Raw genomic sequence first — 15,426 nt, 5'->3', positions numbered from 1 at the left:
TATATATCTATCACTCTATCTAACCATCTATATATATATATCTCTCTTCCTCTCTATCTCTCCCTATATATCACCTTATCTTTCTATCTATTTTTTTTTCTTCCTCTCTCACTCTGTTAATCTCTACCTCTATCTTCCTCTCTCCCCTCTTTCTCAAGCCACGTCTCCCTCTATTAATCCATCTATCTGCCCCCCCTCTCTCTCCTTCTCCCTCTTTTTAGACCTCTACATATATATCTATTTTCCTCTCTCTATATCTATCTCTCGATATTTCATCTTCTCTCTCTCTATATCATTACCTTCTTCTCTATATCTATCTCTTTCCTGCTCTTCTCCCCCATATCTCTTCCTCTTTCTAGATTTATCCCTACCTCTCCCTCCCTTAGCCTATTGCAAACATAACACAAGATTGTTCGTATTGAAACTTGATTATCTTCTCGATTCAAAGGTTTCATTTAAGTTATGATTGGATCCTCTAAGTGGGTGCATAGTTGATTTGAAGCTATCACTTCTCCATTGGGACCTTTGTTGCACAAACAACATCATGGCCTACAGATTGACCTCATGTACTATACAAATTTATGCAAAATAGTAGACCAAATTTTTTCATAATTGACCTTACACACATTTTTGACATACCCATTACACACCAAGATGCAATTGCTAGTTAATTATTATTTATAACATGACTTTACTTACTATTAATGTCCTTTAATCAAATATCTTGTATACCACATTTAATAACAACCTTATCTTCCCTTATTCACCTTGAAATAAGAAATAAGCGAAGTCCCAATACATACCATATAATCTCGTTAAGACTTTGTATTAGTCGAAGTTTCTATAATTTAGCTACAAGTCCTTGAAATGGGCCGAGTCTCAACTTGTGGAAAAGGCTTCGTGAAGAAGAAGAGGAAGACAAATTTTAATATCCATGAGGGTAAAAATAGCCTAATAGAATATAAGTAATAGTTTAGAGAAAAAAAAGAAAAAGAAAAGAAGAGGAGAGGAAGAAGAAAAAAAAAAAGAAAGCAGCTATGAGGAATATTATATTAAAGAGCTATGAGGAATATTATAAGTGCTGTTCAAACAGATAAATATAATAGAAGACGTGACCGCTAAGACAGAACGAATACGTCACACCAATTGTAATTGACTTCGATAGCTCCCCGATCCTTGCAAACGGCTTTCCATGGATGCAACGCGTATAAACTCGCCGCAAGTAATTGGCAGTCCTTTCCTCGAACCCGCGACCTCTAGAATGTTGTCACCTAGCTTTTTGTCACATGCTTTTTCATCATGTCTATTTAAATCATCTAAATTGTTAGATATGCAGCGGTACGGTCAATTCTTATATTGCTGTTAGAAGTTTTGTTGCAGTACTTGTGCAAGCCAGTTGTCCTCTGCTCAGTGCTGCAGAAGATATGGAAAATCATCAAAGTATTGAATTGAGAAAAGGGTTTGGGCTTTTTCGCCAGCAATTCGCGGAGTTGATGAAGAAAAATGCACTTCTTTCGTGGCGGAATAAGCCTGCTTTGTTTCTTCAGCTGTTTTCGTCTTTCTTTTTTGTCTTTCTTGTATTCTGCTCGCAGGAAGCTATTAAGTCTCGTTTTAAGGACTCAACTTCATTTAAAAATGTTTTTGACCCTGAGAATAAGGTAGTTGAGGGAATCCCTAAGTGCGAGGATGGATATTTCATCAAAACTCCTTGCTATGATTTTCTGTGGAGCGGAAGTAATAGCTCAGTTATCAGTGAAATAGTTACCAATATCATGGCCCGCAACCCTGAAAGGCCCATTCCTTCGTCTAAGGTAATGAAAATGCTTCGAGCCTAATTTAAAGCATTCTAATTTCAAATATAGTATTCCTGTGTTGGCATTCTTGTGGAGATTATCTACATATTTGTTTTGCTCTCTCTCAGTAAGTTAATTCAGTTATTTAACATCTGTATTCGCCTTCAGAGTCCAACTATTCGCATATTTAATAAATTTAGTTAAGTTCTGATCCCATTTCTTTGCATATTTAGGATGTGTATTGGCATATTCCCATTTCAACTATTTGCACATTTGATACATATCCGATTTATCTTATATTAGCATTTATGAATACAACTATTTTCATTTTTTCGCATTCCTATATTATTATTTTCACGTTTATTTATTTATTAGCTTTCTTAGAATTAATTATTTACGTGTGACATTCATGTATTATCAATTCAAGTATGTACGTATCTGATGCATGTACCAGTGTCTGGTTCCAATTATTTACATAGTTAATGACTAGTAAATAGGATTCTGATTCCAATTGTTTGCACTTAATACTTATAGGCATTCCAATTTAAACTAGCTGCATATTGAACAATTCTGGTTTCAATTATTTGCATTTCATACTCTTTATCGTTTCTGTTTTCAATTGTTCGCATATTTAATGCATGTATTGACATTTAAATTCTACTTATATGCATATTAAATTTTTGTGTTAGCACTCTGTTTTGAATTATTTGTTTATATAATACTTGATTTAACATTCAAGTTCATAGTCTTAACGTTTGGGACAAGCATAAGGACACTCACAACGTATACATCCACATCCCCAAGCTGCAAACTATTTCCTCTCTCTCTTCTGGGCATATATCTGCCAAACCTGTTTGACTGCGTAGGTAGCCCTTTCCCAATCTGGAAATCTGGCCCAATCCAGTAATCTCCACCTTAAGAATTGCAAGGTGGCTGTAACCCTTCCCAAAGGGTATGGCTGGTACGTCAAAAAAACAGCTGCCCTGAGGATCTCCTTCTTAGTAAAAGAAGGGGAACACAGAATCTAGATGGTCAAGAAAAGAACTCTGATCTGCAGATTCATGGGAGCTTTCCCTAGATCTGAGACTCTAAAATGCAGGATAGAAAACAGCTGGAAGTATAATAGCTCGTTGGATCTGCTGTTGATGTCAAAAGCTATTTCCTAGATATCTTTGCCTCCAAAGAAGCTAAATACCAGATCTTCTAAGGGGACCCCCTTTTAGTAAAAAGTCAGGCCTTTTCATGAAATGCTGAGCTCTTGACTTGAAGTTGAACCACACGAGATCTTGCAAGCATGGTTTTAGTGTGGGTTAAATTCTCGCTACTCCTGAGTGAATGCTGACAATAATTATCCCTATAAAAAACTAGAAATGCCATTGGCGAACACCGAATACATCATTTATTTCAATTTGTAATTAACTTTGAACCTTGGAACTCAAATCTATGCTCACATATTTGTTAATCTCAACTTAGACTAGTCTCTACCTGATTATATTATCTTGGATATGGAAGGAACTTAATGGGAGCAGTCAATTGATTATGAAAACATCCCCTTCTACTGTAGACTATGTCCTGAGCATGGCCATCTTGCAGAATCTGGCCTTCAGAGAAACAAAGAACCACTTGTTGACATGTTTTTTATGACGCTATCGAACACAGAATAAAGTTGCCTAACGGTCACTTCACTCTCTCTTGATTAAAGTGCGATCGCATGCTAAGATTGCAAGAAGTTCAAACAATTGACTCCAAGGTTCCCTTATGCTACGGACGTGACTCAATTGGTTGATGTGATTGCTAGTAATCCAAGGGGGCCTTACGTTTGCATCATTCTTTCACTTCTTTGATGTGGCTAGAACTCCATCATCGGATATGGCAATTCTGTGATGCTGCTGCTTCGAACAGACTAAAATGAACTGAAAATAGAGGGGAAAGGGTTTAGAAGGATCTAAATCTATTCCTAAGGGCAGTGATATCAACAGTTAATGCTTTGGTGGACAAATTCCAAATAAACCAAGCTCTGCTTCGCCAAGTTTAACTACAACTCCGCAAGAACCGGTGCAATCTTCTGAGGATGTTGGAGGATCTTCACATTGAGAAAAGTGCATCTGAATACCCAACACGGCGCAATCCAAATTAGTATTCACAATCAAACTTAGCACAAATTTGGGGGTTCAGGCTAACTTTACACTGCAACTTACAATCAGCAAGATGCAAAAAGTATGAACCATGGAAATTCATCAGACACCATTACATTCTCCATTGAAATCAAAGCACTTTACTACTTCTAATCTAAGTGAAGAAGGTGAAACCATGCAAGCTTTGAAAATATAACTTAAGTGGACACCATCAGAGAACAATGTTTCACTATTATTATCTCAAAACTTATCGCAACAAATTCATACAAGTCTCCCCCCTTGTACAAATGAGGGAGGTCACCCCTTTATATAGGCCCCAAGCTATGATTACATGCAAACCCTAATTAGGGTTTCCCCAAAAGATTCTCCACTCAAGATGCAACAAGATGGGAATCAACAATAAATACCCATAAAGCCCATATACAATTAATTACAATCCTGCCAAAAATAGCACCCATAAAGCATTAATTAACCATTACATTCAAAAAGTGCCCACTATGCAATGAATGTACCCTGATGCAAAAATCACCCATGATGCCATAAATGCACCATCATCTCCTGAACGTGACGGTTGCATGCAAAAGGAATCTGCCATAATGCCATAAATGTGACGGCTGCATGCAAAGAGATGCTTCATTAATTCAACGTGCGTTGACTTGGCTACCACTTGGCGAGAAAACCTTAGAGAGAGAAAACTTCAGGAGAGAAGAATTTGATCCATGAAGAATTTTCTTGAAGTTTCTTGAACTTTCCTTGCTCTGGAGGAGATTTTTAATGATTTTCCACCATCTCCTATTTTTTAGGAACTTTCCAAAAGTAGGGTTTTAGGTTCCAAGAGAGAGAAAATTCTCCCACGAATCCAAATCTGAAAGAATTTTGAAATTTGGATGTGATTTGATGCCCAAAAAAGGATTTTTCTACATTTATCCCGAGGGGAATTTTTTCGTTCTGTTCATCTTCGATTCCTTCCTTGCCTTGAAATTTTCATCTTCTTCCTTGGGCAGAATTTTCATGTCATGGAGGAATTTCATGTTGGAAGGAAAATTCCTTCCTTACCTTTATTTGGCGCCCATTCCTTTCCCAGAGCGCATTTTCTCCATGGTGAAGGAATTTTGATGTGGAGGAAAAAATTGTTAGAATGCGTATAGCTTCGGTCGGAATATACTGATCGTCATATCTGTTGAACGTGTACATCTTCGGTCTTCAAATTAGTCATGATCATCTATTACTATCTGTTATCTATCTAATCACTTATCGTTTTCCTCTATTCGGTGATTATTAGTAATGGTTATGACTAAGGTAAATTGCATTGTTAGTTAGTGTTTCGATTCAGTAATGAATCGTTACAAATTGTTTTAGTGCCACCATTTCATGTTAAGGGACACGGCCCTTAGGAAAGCCCATGGAAATCATATTTATGGACAATATGATTTCCTTAGCACGAAAAGGAACTATAGGAGTGCAGATCGATACTTACCTACAGGTGATTCCATATAAACAAGCAGTCTGTAATTATCATTGAATTATAAGGAAGTTCATACAATACAACTTGAAAGACATTTGGATAATATATTACATATCGTGGCACATACATACATCAGATTGGTGACATATACAAGAAGCAGATTGAATTCTACAAACTGATCTGTGACTTACATACAAATCATATTCGAAGGATTTAATTGATATCAGATTGTGACCAAGGTACAAATAAAATTTTAAAATTACCTAATTATATAAATCTGATTCCAAACTTAACATGGTATCAGAGCCAGCATAAGGATAAGATTAGATCAGATTTATTTAGGTAAGACTACTCTTCATATACCCTCGATTTCCTCACTCTCTTCTATAAGTCACAATGGTGAATGGTGTTAGATTCGAGGATCGCCTTAAAGGAGCTTCCAACTTTGTATCTTGGAAGTTTAGGATTATGATTGCCTTAAGAGACAACGAATTAGATGAGTTCGTAAAGAAAGCTATACCAGAATCAAAAGAAGATAAAAAGCTTCAATGGATGAGAAAGAACAATAAAGCCATGAAGATTTTAGTTGGCTCAGTGAAAGATCATATCGTGCCGATTATCTCCAAGATGGAGATTGCCTATGACATGTTCAAATCATTAGAGAACATGTGTGAGATAAACAACACAAGTCGAGCTCTTGCCCTAAAGCAACAACTCCATCATGTAAAAATGATCAAGGGCAAATCTATCACCTCATACTTCATGAGGATAACAGAACTGAGAGACCAACTATCCACCATTGGTCACACAATTGAAATAAAGAGTTAACCATGTTAGCCCTCAATGGTCTCCCTTCTTCTTGGGAATCATTCATTCAAGGGATAAGTGCACGATCTAAACTTCCTAAGTTTGATCGTCTAAAAACAGATTGCATTCAAGAAGAGTCTAGATTGGCGATAAGAGGCATTGGCCAAAGCTCCATAAATGAAGATATTCATGTTCTTGCCTCGCACTCGTCAAAGATGAAAGGTAAGAAAGGATATTTTCAAAAGGAAGAAAGATGAGGAATCCAATGGTGCTCCTACTTTCAAAAGAAGGAAGGATATTTCAGAAATCCAATGTTTGAGATGTGACAAATATGGGCACTATGCAATGCAATGTCCAACCAGGACTATGCCTCAAGCTTCCATTGCGGATGTTGGTGAGACTCTTCTACAAAAGGATGAAGATTATATTCTGTGAAAGAGATAAGTTTTATGGTTGAATAATGTTCATGAATTTCATATGTAGTTATTAATTCATGCAATTACATTATGCATGTTATTTGTGAAACAACATTGTCAGCAGATGTCCGCTTACGACAAGCTGCATTTGGATATCTTGTTTTTTAAATTTCTTCAATTTACTATGATAAACTTGTCCCTTACATACAAGACATCTTTAGAATCACAGCCTGTTGCTTTTTAGGTTATAGGGTTTTGAAGTTCTATTTGTGATGAAGAGATTGAAATTCAAGAAGAATATGCAGAGCACTTTAGTGGAGATTCTGAGATTTTGCATTTCCAAAACAAATATTTACCTGCAGAAGTGCAATTCACTTGTGAAAGCCATAGAGGCATTTGTGTAGGTGATGATAGCATCTATGGTTATGAAGCAAGATGAGGCAAGAAGGCTTTCCCAGTGAGAGGGAGCATACTGCAAGGATATTTTGTTCTAAATCTTAGGATGGTCATATTCCTGCCTAGGGCTCAATCTTACGACAGTAGATCCATGGTGGTTGTGGATCTAGCACTTCCAACTGTATGAAGATCATACCAGATGATGAAAGTCTCCTGAAGCAAGATATCTTTCATGATTGGGACCATGTGAGCAGGGGATGCTTCTGTGACAGAGGGAGTAATAAGAGAATATGCTTCGATTGATATCCAAGGATCTTGATCATATTGATTCAGAGGGAGTGGACTATGTCAAGTTAATTTCTCTAGTGATCAATCAAGAGACTATGCTTCATGAGATGAAGTCTCATATATATAGGTCGGAAAGCCTTTACACTGACTCCTAGGTCATGAGGTTCCTGAATAGATGGAGACTTGGTGAGCTTGGAATACACCAAGAGTGATGCAGACTCCAACCTTGCATTTCAGGGAAGGTCAAGGCATGTGGAGATCAAGCGGAAAGGTATGTTATTCAATTGAGATATATTAGTACAGATGAACAAACTACAAATACCCTCACCAAGCCTCTCTAGAATAAAGTTTGCATACTTTTGAGGTAAGCTTGGTATGGTAGAAAATGTAGCTTTAGCTGAGATTGAGTCTAAGCTACATTGATTTGGTTTCATAATACTAATGTATTCCTTTAAGATGTTTAAAGTATAAACTCTTATTAATAACATTTTATTAATCTGATATGGTTCATGATTAAGTGTCATGTGTGTGACTCCATGATTGCATTGGTTCAGTGCTTGTTGAGCTCCTATGAACGTTATTTGGAGGTGACGATCTCTCAATGATGGACACTTGTATTTCTGATCTTTATTGTAAGATGATGATCTAACAATATTGATCTTACCATCATGATGGATATCATGAGACGTGATATCCGTGGACATGTCATGATAGTTGTCATCTCTAAGTAATAAATGTTCATGGTGGATGTCATGAGAAATGATATTTGTGGATATGCCATGCTATATGATGTTACCAACAGAGATGTTCATGGTGGATATTATGTGACGTAATATCCGTGGACATGCCATGAATCAATATCCTTAAATTTGCCATTAAGGTGGATATCATGAGACGTGATATCCGTGGACAAGCCATAATGGTGGGTATTACATCACGAGATCATGGTGGATATCATGAGACATGATATCCGTGGATATGCCATATCTTCTAATATCACAGTGAGGTGATATCTTTCTTTTATAGATGAATCTATTGTGATCACAATAAAGTGTTGTAGGATAGAAGATTATCCTCCCTTGCTAAGAGGGAGTGTTAGAATGCGTATAGCATCTGTCGGAATATACTGATCGTTATATCTGTTGAACGCATATAGCTTCGGTCTTTGAATTAGTCATGATCATCTATTACTATCTGTTATCGATCTAATCACTTATCGTTTTCCTCTATTCGGTGATTATTAGTAATGGTTATGACTAAGGTAAATTGCATTGTTAGTTAGTGTTTCGATTCACTAATGAATCGTTACAAATTGTTTTAGTGCCACCATTTTGTGTTAAGAGACACGGCCCTTAGGAAAGCCCGTGGAAATCATATTTATGGACAATATGATTTCCTTAGCACGAAAAGGAACTATAGGAGTGCAGATCGATACTTACCTAGAGGTGGTTCCATATAAACAAGCAGTCTGTAATTATCATCGAATTATAAGGAAGTTCATACAATACAACTTGAAAGGCATTTGGATAATATATTACATATCGTGGCACATACATACAACAGATTGGTGACATATACAAGAAGCAGATTGAATTCTACAAACTGATCTGTGACTTACATACAAATCATATTCGAAGGATTTAATTGATATCAGATTGTGACCAAGGTACAAATAAAATATTAAAATTACCTAATTATATAAATCTGATTCCAAACTTAACAAAAATTCCTTCTTAACCTCATTTTGACCTTGATTCTACTTTACCCCTTGAGGAAGGAATTCCTTCATGCCTTATCTAAATTTCACATTTCCCAAGAATTCTGTCTTGAAGGAAGGAATTTCCAACACTTGGTCAATTTTTCCACTTTCTTGGAATTTCTTCTTCTTGGGCGCAATTCTTCCCTGAGGAAGGAATTCATCATTTTTGTCTTTTCCATGACCACCTAAGTTTGCCGCCCTTGAGCTTTGTTGGGCGTTAAAATGCCATGAGGGAGGATTTTATAATTTTCTATGAATTCCAAGGCACCTTGAGTTTGGCGCCTTATGACCTTCTTGGGTGCTATTTTGACCAAGGCAAGGATTTCCTTCCTTGAGCACTTTTTTTTAGACCATGTGAATTTGACACCCTTCTTAAGAGTAGGGCGGAATTTTGCTAGGAGGAAGGAATGCATTATTTTGTCCATTTTCCTTGAGCATACCATTTTGGTGCCCTCCTTCACTTTTGGGCGTTATTTTTCATTGTGCATGGAACTTTGCATTTTCCACACTCTCCATGTACTGCCTGTTTTGGCGCCCTCCATCATTACTAGGCGGCATTTTGTTTTGGTCATGGAATTCACACCTTTTTCAAACTTTCCTTGAACACTTCATTGTAGCGCCCTCCTCTAGTCCAGGGCGAATTTTTGCATGGGTGGAGGAATTCACTATTTTCCATGAATTCCATGGCTCCTTCTATTTGGCGCCCTGTGTAGTCCTTGGGCACTATTTTTACTAAGGCAAGGAAATCTTGATTTTCCACGTTCTCCATGACCTCTTACTTTGGCGCCCTTCCAACTCCTATTGCAGAATTTTGTATTGAAGGAGGAATTTCACGCCTTGTTCATTTTCCCTAAGGCTCTTAGTTTGGTGCCATGACTTCTTCTTGGGCGCTAATTCTTCATGAAGGAGGAATTCACAATTTTCCTTGAATTCCATGGTGTGAGCATTTTGGCGCCTTCATCCTTAGTTGGGCATTGGATTGCCTAAGGGAAGGAAATTCATCATTTCTTCCTTGATGCTAGACTCCTTCACTTGGATGTCAAATTGATTTGTTGAAGGATTTTCATGTTGCTTTCCAAACGGATGATTTTTTGAGCTTTCCACTTTAGGACTTGATGCCAACACTTAGCCATTTTTTTGAGTGATTTTGTCTGCTTTCTGACTTTCCAGAATTAGAAGTAGTCGTGGATGCTTGATCTTCATCACCTTGCCTGAATGGTCTTGCCAGAAATAAACTTCCAAAAATAGAAACTTTTTAGAACGTTAGTGTTACACCCCTAAAATAGGACACAAAATGACTTACTATAAATAGAAACTTACTAAAAATAGAAATTACTAAAAATAGTAAGTTTGATTTTTGGCAAAATGAAGACATTCCGGGACTTAGTAAAATCCCTAAAAAATAGGAACTTTCTAAAAATAGAAAGTTGCTCCGTTTTCGCTCAAATTTTACTAGGAGACTCCTCGAAGGGTCTTGATTCTAGTTCCATGTTTAGTTTTTCTAAAACCCTAGCAAAAACCCCTAAAATCTAGGACTAAAGGCAGAAACCCTAAAATTGACGAAACAGGCCCTAGACTTCACCAAAATCACTCAAACGAAAAGCAAACTTGATCAATATGACCCTCAAACACTTACAAAGCAAAGAGATTGACGAGATTGCTGTGAAAAGACCCCAAACACGAAAGCCAAAAGACCAAGAGGGCCTAAAAAGTAGGGGGTCCCCATTAGCAATGGGGCGATGTGTGAAAAGGTCACAACACCACCCAAGATCAACCTAACAACAAATCGACAAATACTTTAAAGATGAATATGCCTGTTTCAACTGTCATTGATATGGAACTCCAACATAAGAAGGGGAGTCAAGTGAATGGATAGGTAGTTTTAAAAATCATATAGTGGAAGAGGTATAGACTACATAAATCCCAAATTCTAATTCCAATCCAAAACCCTCTTGAGGCCCTTATAGTGGAAGATGAATCAACACCTAATTAGCAAAAGTAGAGCTGGCTTTGTTGTATGGAGAAAAAAGATAAAATAACGACAAAGGAGAAAAGAAAGAGTGGTTATAGTCACTTTCAGTGCCAAATATCAGGTCCCGACTACTCAAAGAACGACAAAAAATGAGGATACCCATGCCAACTTAGTGGTTTCAAGTGTTTAGATTTGGTCTCCTAGGGGAATAGGAGACCAAGAAAAAAAGGTGGAATCTTGATTCCCTAGATGTATGACAAAATTATAGGAACTCATTGAACCTATAAATCAACCAAATGATAGATCTAGAATCCAAAGCACATGAAGAATCAGATAGCCAATTTGACAAGGGAATAAACATCATCAAGTCCTTAATATGTGAATACTCTTTTGGACTATATTAGGTACTAGAGCCCTCAATAAACTTCAACTTCTCAAAGTGGTAGTGCACAAGCATAGGATAGATTTGGGTCAACAAGACAACGAAATGGTGTACGGGGAAGGAAAAACATCATCTTTTGTAAAAAATCCGAGGCCACATTTGAATGGGATCTCTCTATGTATGTTCTCACTACTTTTTATCATATATTTGGAGTACTACAAGAAGTATGCTATTTTTGAAACTGTCATATGGACAACTGTAGGATTTGTTTGTATCTTTTGTCAAATAAAGTATAGAAGCTTATACTTGTGGAATATTTTGGCATTGTCAAATCAATGACAGAAAAGCAAGGGTGGAGGCATTTCAACCCAAGGATTGTTGTAAAACTATCAGACTGGATTCGACATACTCCTCTTATTAATATGGATTGTTAGAATGGGACATTCACATGGACCAATAGAAGAAGACAAATACATGAAAGGATAGCACAAAAATGGACTATATCATGTTTATCTAGTAATGTCATGGGTTCCAACAAAAATATCATAGGCCTTTCATTTTCATCCTACGAGGCATTCATCATTCAGATTTGAAGCATGTGGGTAACCCACTTGGATTTTTAAGGCAAGATCAAATGATGGTGGGAAAACATACCCAAATCCATAGGGCACAATATGTAGAGATTCCATAAGAGTCTATTCTCTTTGAAAAAGTATCTCTTGAATGGAATATCCACTGATTTGGCAATGCTTTTCAGTAAGAAAGAGAGGTGGAAACAAAACTTGCATAGCTACAGGTGTGTATAAGTAATATGGAATTCATTGTAACATTTTAGGGTATCCATTCTCTCTCAAAGAGAGGAACTGTTTTGAAGACAACAATCTAGGGATATGATTTAAGGTATTTGTATCTAACACAATAGTTTTTCACAAGTTCGTCATGAACAAGTGGCATAACATTCCACTCCCTAGTTTCAATAACAACTAAGGCAACTCTATCAATACAATTCCTAGAATTGTGGATCAAGCAACCAACTATCTCAATGATAGTAGATCCAATCTCTCCAATAACATAGCTCAGGTAGATCTTTATAACATTTTTATTGTCTTAACAGCCAAGGATAATTATACTCTCAATCAACTTGTTATTGAAGCAATGCTCAAGTAGATTTATTTTTCTTTATTTTTCTTTTGACAAATATAAAGTAGCATGCTGCACCCTTAATCCTATAGGGTGGACCAAAGTTCCCAGACTTGGACTCGGCTCTGACTCAGCAAGGCTGACTTGGCTCGTGACTTGGCTCAGACTCGGCAATGACTCGGCAAAATAAGAAAACCCTTAAATTTAAAGATTTTTAATGATTTAAAACTTGTTTCATACACCCATTATTGAATTAAGGTTAAAGACACTATAACATCATCAAATAGAAGCTAATTTCATACACCCATTATTGAATAAGGACAGTTGAATGCACGTCAAAAGTGATATGCTTGTACTACTGCTGTTGTGTGCTCTGTGAGTCGTAGGAGTCCTTACAAATTTGATTTCAGTGGTAACTCGTATTCAGAAATTTATCTCTGCTATATTCCTTTAGTACCAACAACAGTGGAGGATAAGAGCATCCTATTATTATTTGTTAACTGCTGGCAAATTTTCTGCCACAGAATATTGAAGGTCAGGTTTGTATTTTATTCAAATAATGCATTCATTCTCCTTGCCTTCAGTTTTGGTAAATTGATATTTGTGAAAATTGGGTTACTTTGCAATTCAATTTAGAGAATGTGTTATATGACAAAATCCATCAATCTGAAAACAATAAAATCTTAAGGCCAATCACATTAGCAAACCATTTTACAAATTACCAGCAGCGGGTTAGTTGGGGAAGGCAAAAAAAATTGGTTCGACCAAGGGGTGGCCTCTGACAAATGGCACTCCAACAATAATTCTTCAATATTGCAACTGCAAGACACTCACCCCAAATCTGGAAAACTTGAAAGAAACTCATCAGATCAGATCAAACTCGGACCCGGCCCTGTTATTTTTGGGGTCAGATCAGACTCGGTAAGTGACGCCGGCCGGGTCACGACCCTCGGACTCGGCGAGTTAGGGAGTGACTCGCTGACTCGCGGCGAGTCAGGTGAGTCTCGCCCACTGACCCGTCCGAGCCCGGGTCAGGGTCACTGTGACCCGGCAGAGGTCACCCGGCCTGCTTGACTCGTGTGACTCGCCGCGAGTCACGGAACTCTAGTGTGGACAACGATATGGGTAGTTGGCTTGTAACTACCATAACTCATAATTAAGGTATACGATTGGTAATATAATCATATATAGGTAGTTAAGTTGGCATGGGTAGCATCCATGGCATAAGTATGGTATATATAGAAGGTAGTGGTTAGTTTATTAGCATCATATTGTGTATTGTGTTCTTATTGAAGACTAGTATAGGTAGCCCCCTTGAAGTGGCTTATTTTTTTCAAGTATTGCAGCATATTTCCTATTGTATTCTTCTCTTGTGCAAGTTATTTTATTACAAGTGGTATTAGAGCATGATCTTGGGATCAAAAAGGCGACAAACAAGGTGATTTTTTATATATTTAGGAGGTTGAATTGTGAAGTGCATATATTTCTCAGTTTGACAATTTTTTTTCCCAATTTTTAAAGGTTCGATCAAGGATTTATTGCAGATACTATAGTTTGGATGTGAGATCTTTTGGAGCAAATTTAAGGCAGTTTTTGCAAAATTAAGGTTTCCACTATATTCACCCACAGAGCTATAAAATAGTGATTTTTTTTCTTCTGAATTTTGGAGGGTTGATCAAGGACATATTGAAGTTTCTACAACCTAGATTTGAGGTCATTTGGAGCAGAATTGAAGGAGTTCTTGCAAAATTAGGATTTCCACCAATTTTGCTTCCAAGGCTACAAATTAGCAAATTTATTGAAGATTTTTTTTGACAAGTGAGATAGTCTTGATAATTTAAAGTGAAAATTTTATATCATTTTGATTTTTTTGAGTAAGTTATTGTGAAAACTATTGTAGTGGCATCATGATGGGGGATTCAACAAGAGGCAAAGGAAAGAATCCAGTCAGTCATAGAAACAATCTTAATAAAGATGATCCATTAGTAGAGGAGAGCGATACCATAACCATTGAGATATAAGGGGAGACACTAACATGATCAAGGATGAAATCTTGTCAAGGGTGGAAGCTAGGATAGGAGATCCTGTTGCAATGATCAAATGAATAACCTCTCACTGTGTTTCTAGATATTCTGAACCAATAGGGTCACACCACAAGACTTGGGAAGAAAATGTATCTTCTAAGGGACATGATTCGTTTGGATTTGACTTAGATCTAAAGATGGAGCATCACCCAAATAATTCTATGGCTAGGTACTTCACACCAAAGATGAATATGCAAAAGTTCAATGGCAAGGATCCAAGCAATTGGCTCTGCCAAATGGAGTAGCTCTTTGATCTCCGTCATGTTCAAGGACCATATAATGTTGCAATGGCATCCTTAAACATGGAACCGCATCAATTATTTTGGTATTGCTAGCTGTGAAGAGAATAAAAAGAAGGGATGTGTTGTCACATGATTCACTCTAAGAGGAGCTCATGGCACATTATGGCAATAGTCTTATTGACAACTATTTTAGCTAGATCACTAGATTAAATTAAATGGGTGCTAGTGAAGAAGGAGGAGATGGAGACGAAGTAGAAGTAATAAAAGGAGGAGGAGGAGGAGGAGGAGGAGGAGGAGGAGGAGGACAAACACATTCAACACCAACAATAGGTAATCTCTAGTTTCAAGTAGGACAAGACAACTTAGGCACAAAATAGAACGAAGAGGCAAGTGGATCAACATAGAATTTCAACTTAGATTTTGTTACTTAAGCCTGCTAGCATTTTAATTCACACCTTTTGATGTGACATCGACTAAACGTGTATAGTAAATTGTTCTTTGAGGTAGTAGGGGAAGCTCCCTATAACTTCAAATTTTGAAGACTGTT

At 37.1% G+C, this 15,426-nt stretch overlaps 1 protein-coding gene across 1 annotated transcript in view; it reads left to right on the top strand.

The window, feature by feature from the left end:
- Positions 1-1,111: 1,111 nt before the first annotated feature.
- LOC131075821 (ABC transporter A family member 11) overlaps positions 1,112-15,426 on the top strand; it is a 153,899-nt gene continuing 139,584 nt past the window's right edge. Inside the window, exon 1 of the mRNA XM_058012721.2 lies at positions 1,112-1,811. Coding sequence (XP_057868704.2) covers positions 1,425-1,811 — 387 coding nt within the window. The 5' untranslated portion in view covers positions 1,112-1,424. The remainder of the gene's footprint in view (positions 1,812-15,426) is intronic.

The sequence above is a fragment of the Cryptomeria japonica genome, chromosome 3 (genome assembly GCF_030272615.1).
Source record: "Cryptomeria japonica chromosome 3, Sugi_1.0, whole genome shotgun sequence".
Lineage (NCBI taxonomy): Eukaryota > Viridiplantae > Streptophyta > Pinopsida > Cupressales > Cupressaceae > Cryptomeria > Cryptomeria japonica.
Note: the sequence above shows the minus strand (reverse complement) of the source record. Positions and strands in the feature narration are given on the sequence as shown.